This window comes from Oncorhynchus tshawytscha, linkage group LG20 (assembly GCF_018296145.1).
Source record: "Oncorhynchus tshawytscha isolate Ot180627B linkage group LG20, Otsh_v2.0, whole genome shotgun sequence".
NCBI classification, from domain to species: Eukaryota; Metazoa; Chordata; class Actinopteri; order Salmoniformes; family Salmonidae; genus Oncorhynchus; species Oncorhynchus tshawytscha.
This window is the reverse complement of record NC_056448.1, coordinates 38,014,731-38,022,342: the sequence shown is the minus strand read 5'-3', so window position 1 is coordinate 38,022,342 and position 7,612 is coordinate 38,014,731. Positions and strand designations below refer to the sequence as shown.

General features: G+C 46.1%; 1 protein-coding gene across 1 annotated transcript; it reads left to right on the top strand.

The window, feature by feature from the left end:
• Window positions 1-429: 429 nt before the first annotated feature.
• On the top strand, window positions 430-5,077 carry ccn1l1 (cellular communication network factor 1, like 1). Its single transcript, XM_024381614.2, has 5 exons — window positions 430-811; window positions 1,589-1,802; window positions 1,980-2,336; window positions 2,449-2,651; window positions 3,007-5,077. The coding sequence occupies exons 1-5, from the start codon at window positions 728-730 to the stop codon at window positions 3,310-3,312; spliced, it is 1,164 nt and encodes a 387-aa protein (XP_024237382.1). The 5' UTR covers window positions 430-727; the 3' UTR covers window positions 3,313-5,077.
• The last annotated feature ends 2,535 nt before the right edge of the window (window positions 5,078-7,612 follow it).

The following is a 7,612-nucleotide window of genomic DNA, read 5'->3' as shown; positions in this document are numbered from 1 at the left end:
TCCCTTTCCCCCTCTGTCTCTCTGTCTGCCCTCGTCTCCCTCCCTGCTCCCTTCTGCCTGCCCTCGTCTCCCTCCCTTTCCCCCTCTGTCTCTCTGTCTGCCCTCGTCTTCCTCCCTGCTCCCTTCTGCCTGCCCTCGTCTCCCTCCCTTTCCCCCTCTGTCTCTCTGTCTGCCCTCGTCTTCCTCCCTGCTCCCTTCTGCCTGCCCTCGTCTCCCTCCCTGCTCCCTTCTGCCTGCCCTCGTCTCCCTCCCTTTCCCCCTCTGTCTCTCTGTCTGCCCTCGTCTTCCTCCCTGCTCCCTTCTCTGTCTGTCCGTCTGTCCTCATCTCCCTGCCCCCCTTTGCCCTCTCTAGCATCTGAGAGAGGGCTTGTGATGATGTCACACAGGGACGTCTGGCCTCTATAAAAGGGGGAGCCACTGTGAAAATCTCTTAATGAAGTTGCGAAGAGCCTTAGTTGAGCTGAGCTGTGCTGACTACTTCCACCTCCATAGAAACGGATCAAGTTGGACTTGTATTTTCTCCTTAGAAAACACCAAAACATACAGGCTTACCCACATCTCCTTCAGATAGATGAGAAGATAGAGGGAGATATCATTTGAAAGCAGTGAACAGCTATTATTCTTCACATTGGTTTGATCACTGCGTCTTTCGACACTGCTAGCCCTGAGAGTGACGAGTCTAGCTGACAAATTGGGAAAACTTTGTATTCATTTTTTTCCCGAACCCATGAAAATCACGTTTTCTTCGTGGACAATGATGCGACAAGCAAGCATCTCCTCGGTGGTATTTCTATCTTGCACTGTCATGCTGGTAAGTACTTTTTAAAGTGTTTCATATGTGTGCTTTTACCTCTCCATTCAAATTAGTGTCCTTACATCATCGGGTTCTACATACTTCACCATAAGCTCTTAAAAATTATACAATGTCATCCTTAATATTCAAATTGAGAAATTGCAAGTATATATTATGGTCAAATTCATTTCAAATGATGCATATTATATTGTCCATCTATTGACTGAAATAATGAGACCGGGATCTTTGAACAAATGAATAAACTCATCTCCATAGATACATTTGAATTTAGGGCTTGTTTGATACTTTTCAGCTTGATGATCTAGTCTGTGTCGCTCCAGGCTGATGTGTAACAACCATGCTTAGAAAGGTAGAAGCAGAAATGTGTCCTAACCAGATTAGAACAGGGTGCCGGTTTGAATGAAAGCATTGTTCTAAATCAAATTCCTTTGTACAATCACAGTTTTATTATTCAGATATTTGGGTACACAATCAGAGAATTTGGAGAGGAATTTCTGAGTGTTAGCTGATATTTGACCTGCACACTGTAAATGAACGTATCTGAAATACCAGTAAGAGTTTTTGCTTGTGGATAACCAAGAGGACTTTAGATCTTTGGGTAACCTTATTCTAGGTATACACTTGATTCCACCATTTTTTCTCCTCCGGATATTTACTCAAGCATTGTACAATCCCTCTTCTGTGGGGGCTTCCAACACCAAAGGATGCCCTTCCCCTGTGCCCTGCAGTGAACATATACACACTAACTCTCAATCCTCTCGCTGTGCTTCCCAGGTGCAGGGTGGATGCCCGCGACAATGCTCGTGCCCCACCTCACCGCCCTCATGCCCACCAGGTGTCAGCTGGGTGACAGACTCCTGCGGCTGCTGTAAGGTGTGTGCCAGGCAGTACAACCAGGACTGCAGCCCTAGCCAGCCCTGTGACCACATCAAGGGCCTGCACTGCCACCTAGGGTCTGGAGGAGACCCGGAGACAGGACTGTGTCGAGGTAAGGGCATGGACATCGAAATGGCCTAGGGTGGGACATACTTATGCTATGATTGACATTTCCTATCCACCTTCTGATTGGCACTGACAATATTATTGACAATGCTAACTCTAATGAATATAATGATATACACAAAAGCGACAATGATTGTACAAAAATGCATTGCTCCTGTCCCAGCTGAGGCCATGGGTCGTCCCTGTGAGCTGAACGGCCGGGTCTACCAACACGGGGAGGACTTCCAGCCCAGCTGCCAGCACCAGTGCAGCTGTATGGACGGCGTGGTGGGCTGCATGCCCCTGTGCCCACACCAGGTACCACTACCAGGTTGGCACTGCTCCCGGCCCCGGCTGGCCAGGCTGCCAGGACGCTGCTGCGAGGAGTGGCTTTGTGATGATGACAACCATATCAAGGAGGACTCCAGAGAGGTTGACCACGCTCCACCTCCTTCCCCACCCCAGCACCCTGACCTTGCCAGCAATGAGCTGCTCATGGCTCCCACCCCCTGGGACTCAAGTGCTGGAGCGTCATATCAAGGTACATAATGATACTCTCTTTTTTGTAATGAAATATACATTTGTAATGTTTTGTATCAGTCAGAGGAGAATGGTGTTCCTCATGGCTCATGTTTGGCCCTCTCTTCTTACAGAGTGGATCTCCTCCCCCCAGTCCCATGTCTTACTTCCCTCAACCTGCTTCCTGCAAACCACTGATTGGTCGCCTTGCTCAGCCACGTGTGGGATGGGTGTGTCCAGCCGAGTAACCAGTAGCAACGCTGAGTGTCGGTTGGCCAGAGAGACACGACTGTGCCAGATCCGGCAGTGTGATCTTGCCCTCACCCCTTCTCCCAAGGTAAGACATGGACAACGTGTGGGCACACTTTTTCAATGAGAAGACACACAATGGTCCAGGATCATCAAATGGGAATTACACTACTATAAATTGACCACTAGACAGGTTATGGAATTGTACCATGTGTAATTCACAGCTATCCTCCTGTCAAGCAGTGGAGGCAGCTGAGGGGAGGACAGCGCATAATAAAGGCTGGAACGGAGCTAATGAAATAGAAACCATGTGTTTGATACCATTCCACTAATTCTACTCCAGCCATTACCACAAGCCCATCCTCCCCAATTAATGTGGGCCACCAACCTCCTGTGCATTCAGGGTGTATGTATTTTGACCTGTGACCCCATTTCTCTTACAGAAAGGGAAGAAGTGCCAACGCACAATACGTCCTCGCAAACCTGTCCGGATCAAGTTCACCGGCTGCTCTACAGCGCGCCAGTATCGTCCTCGTTCCTGTGGCTTGTGTACCGACGGCAGCTGCTGCACTCCTTCTCTGACGCGCACGGTGAACCTTCACTTCCGCTGTCCTGGAGGCAGGCAGCACTTTACCCGTAACGTCATGTGGATCCAGCGTTGCCGCTGCAGCCAGAGCTGCCAAAGTCAAGGGCTTGCCTCCCCGGGCTCTCTCAGTCTGCCTAATGACATCCATACCTTCTCCCACTGAGACCCATGTCTAAACACTAGCATTTCTCACCACAAGAACATGCCCTTGACCTGACTCTGGCCCTCGACTCTAGGGTTCACCCTTGCCCTAATCTCACTGTCTCCTTTCCTCGTTCCAAAAACGTTTCCTGTTCCCTAACCCCAGGGTTTATTGCTGCCGTAGCCTCTTTACCCCAGTCTGTGTTCCTTTACCCCAGGACTCCCCCTGACCCTGTCCCCAGTCTGTGTTCCTTTACCCCAGGACTCCCTCTTGCCCTGTCTCCAGTCTGTGTTCCTTTACCCCAGGACTCCCTCTTGCCCTGTCTCCAGTCTGTGTTCCTTTACCCCAGGACTCCCCTGACCCTGTCTCCAGTCTGTGTTCCTTTACCCCAGGACTCCCCTGACCCTGTCCCCAGTCTGTGTTCCTTTACCCCAGGACTCCCTCTTGCCCTGTCTCCAGTCTGTGTTCCTTTACCCCAGGACTCCCCTGACCCTGTCTCCAGTCTGTGTTCCTTTACCCCAGGACTCCCCTGACCCTGTCTCCAGTCTGTGTTCCTTTACCCCAGGACTCCCCTGACCCTGTCTCCAGTCTGTGTTCCTTTACCCCAGGACTCCCCTGACCCTGTCTCCAGTCTGTGTTCCTTTACCCCAGGACTCCCCCTGACCCTGTCCCCAGTCTGTGTTCCTTTACCCCAGGACTCCCCCTGACCCTGTCTCCAGTCTGTGTTCCTTTACCCCAGGACTCCTCCTGACCCTGTCTCCAGTCTGTGTTCCTTTACCCCAGGACTCCTCCTGACCCTGTCTCCAGTCTGTGTTCCTTTACCCCAGGACTCCCCCTGACCCTGTCTCCAGTCTGTGTTCCTTTACCCCAGGACTCCCCCTGACCCTGCCTCCAGTCTGCCCTCACCCCATATAGAAGGCTCCATCAGCTGGGGGAAGGACACTGATGCGATGTAGTGAACTGTTTTACTCTTACAGCTGCCTAATTGTGTGCCCAACACTTTCTCTCTCTCATTCTCTCACTGGTGGTAACTCCCCCCATAATCCAAAAGGTTTTGGTTTGGTCTTCACTCACACCCGAAAATCAGCACCTCCCTATAACTTCAGTGATGGACTGACTGACTGAATTTAAAAGACAGTTGGGGGTGCTTCTGTGTTACTGTAGTTTGGAATGGTGAATTGTACTATGTGGGACTGTACTTATAACTACCCAAAGAGAAAGGTTAGACTGAATATCAGACAGGCAATCTCACAGAGACATTTGCTTAGCATCCCTTCTGACAAACGCCTTTATAGCCTTACTGCCCCTTTCACTTGTCTGTTTTGCTTGTGTTCAGTAAGTGACAGATCTGTGGGCGATTGTGTCATTCTACAAATGATCTCTATCAGTGGACCTCCTATCAAATTTGATGGGCAAGAATATAAATGCACAGGTGTTCATGGTTTACACTCTGAAATATGAATCATCATTGTTATAGACACAGAGGTTTTAAATGGACCTTTGTAAGTTATTCATGTTTAATTATTGTAGCGATGACTTGTAAATATGTATTTACTATACTTTGTACAGTTAGGCAATGTTGATTTGTTTGTCATTAGGTATATATGTCTGTTTCATATCGTCTCTATCTGTACAGACTTCACTTAACGATGGAGTGACATGTTTTGGATATTACCTCCTTTTTCGAGGTGCACAGAATATAAACAATAGTGGACCGAGAATGTAATATGTTAATTTATATCACTTTATTTTGATTAATATATTCAATAAATGTCTTATAATGAAAGTGCCTCTTGTAAAAAAAATTACAAAAGCCATGAAAATATATGTATTTCTACAAAAACAAATGTGCGTGATATTTTGTCCCCATAATTTGTGTCCCACTTTTCTGTTTACCAGTACACACACCCACACACCTAGTCTGTGATTTGGTTCGATTACTCTGCAGTATTAAATGTATTATTTTGTATAGATATCATTACTAGATATTTGTGTACAAATATGATATAGTCTCCATTGTCAATCCCAAATCAGTGAATCAGATTTTTATAATGAGACCCAGAAGAGAGCCAGGTGGAACACCCTGAAGCTGACTGGGGAACGGACAGGGGAAGGTTTCAATAAGAGACTAGTTGGACGGAGAGACCCACCTGACAGTGTTATTTGCTGTGGAACTGTGGACTAGGGCTAAGGCCTCGGTTCAAGTTCCTGTAGGTTAGTACACAGCGCCCAGGCCCAGTTTCACATGGCAAACATTGCAGCCGTCTCACAAATACCACACACTGTATCCTTGTTTCTCAGACCCGACAGACACTCTCCCCCGCGCTCTGTGACTAACTATCCACACTGACCTCCACACACCATGCCGATGCATACTTGATGTCAGCCGTGATGCCAAGGATGATTACTTCTACTGCTGCCACTACTACTGCATGCCACTAATACCACCATGGATTCCACGACCACTGCTGCAATTACTAGCATGGTACTACCCACCCATGCTACAAGAGCAACAGCAACAACAAAATATTGTAGCAGTGGTCGTAGAAATCTTGGTGGTATTCACTACTGCTATGAATAAATTAAATATTTACCAGGAAACCTTAAAGTCTAACCTTAAAGTGTTGTGAGAAGAGGCACTTGTGTTTTTACAGAAACTAGATTTGTTTTTTTTTATATATACGAGGGTGGCATTCCCTTTTTTGTCCAAGACTCATGTTGTCAATATTGAGGTAGAAAGTCTTACATTTGCAACTGTTATCAAATTTAGCAAAATACTTTCACCTTGGATTTTCATAGATCTTTCATGTCAATGATCAATGTGATGCATTAATGCCCTTGGGACCTGTAAAAACACTATACATATGAATAAAATGCACTATTATCCTCATTATGATCAACTTTATTTTTTTTAAACGGTAAGAATGTTATAAGCTGTTAGTTGGCCAAGGGCATGCAATTCAGGAAAAGAACGTACAAGGGGGAGGAGAAGGGTGGGATTGTACAGCTGGAATCCTTTGTGGGTGTGTGAGTTGGTATAATGTGTAGAATTGTGTGTAACTAATGGATTTTCCAGTGTCTTGCGCTGCGTTGTCGGAGTGTACATTGGCTGTGAGAGCAGACAGGAAGGCCCAGGTGTAGCGTGGTCTCGCACGCAGAGAGCTGTGAGTGTTAGCACGGCCCTGACGGAGGAACAGGAAACACTATGTCGGAAGCCTGGGGTCTCGCAGGTGGGATGTGGTGGGATTGACAGCGGAAGGAAGTGGTGGGACAGGTCACAGAGTAATCAAACACAAATGTTTATATTTTACAAGCACCATGCACACCACTTTGTTAAATCAAGAAAAGCCTGGTCATTTATGCCAGGTTTTCTAGATTATGGCAGATTTTTTCTGAATTTTCACGTACGAAATCATAGAATACAGCCACAATAGAACAGTCTGTAATCTATAGGAAGTAATTTTGCACATCCCCAATCCTGGATCTTTGGAGGCAATGGAAATACTCCCCTCTACTGGCAATAGAAAACAACAGCGATGTGTGTTGTGGATCGAGTTTAAAAAATCTTGAAAACCGAGAACTAAAGTTGTTTTCAATAGTTGTTTTTAATTCATAAAAAATCATATTAATTGGAATATAATATTGGAACGGAATATAACTAAAAACATTAAATAACATTGGAATATAACATTTATTAACAATAATTTAACTAATTAACTCAGTGTAACATTGATGTGGCAACTCTTATGCTCTGCTATCAAACTAATTCTAATTTGTACATAGGTCACAAATAAAGCTAAAGCTATTATTAAAGAAATAAAAATATATTATATTTTTTAGATTCATCAAAGTAGCCATACTTTGCCTTTATGACAGCTTTGCACACTCTTGGCATTCTCTCAACCAGCTTCACCTGGAATGCTTTTCCAACAGTCTTGAAGGAGTTCCCACATATGTTGAGCACTTGTTGGCTGCTTTTCCTTCACTCAGCGGTCCAACTCAGCCCAAACAATCTCAATTGGGTTGGTCAGGTGATTGTGGAGGCCAGGTCATCTGATGCAGCTCTTCATCACTCTCCTTCTTGGTCAAATAGTCCTTACACAGCCTGAAGGTGTGTTGGATCACTGTCCTGTTGAAAAACAAATGCTAGTCCCACTAAGCGCAAACCAGATGGGATGGCGTATCTCTGCAGAATTCTGTGGTAGCCATGCTGGTTAAGTGTGCCTTGAATTCTAAATAGATCACTGACAGTGTCACCAGCAAAGCACCCCCACACCATCACACCTCCTCCTCCAAGCTTCACGGTGGGAACCACACATGT

What these genes read in the sequence shown, in the direction of transcription:
- ccn1l1 (XM_024381614.2), top strand. Translation starts at nt 728, where the DNA reads ATGAAAATCACGTTTTCTTCGTGGACAATGATGCGACAAGCAAGCATC. An exon ending in TATCTTGCACTGTCATGCTG is followed by an intron (nt 812 to 1,588) that starts GTAAGTACTTTT and finishes TGTGCTTCCCAG; the next exon opens with GTGCAGGGTGGATGCCCGCG. An exon ending in CCCTCACCCCTTCTCCCAAG is followed by an intron (nt 2,652 to 3,006) that starts GTAAGACATGGA and finishes TTTCTCTTACAG; the next exon opens with AAAGGGAAGAAGTGCCAACG.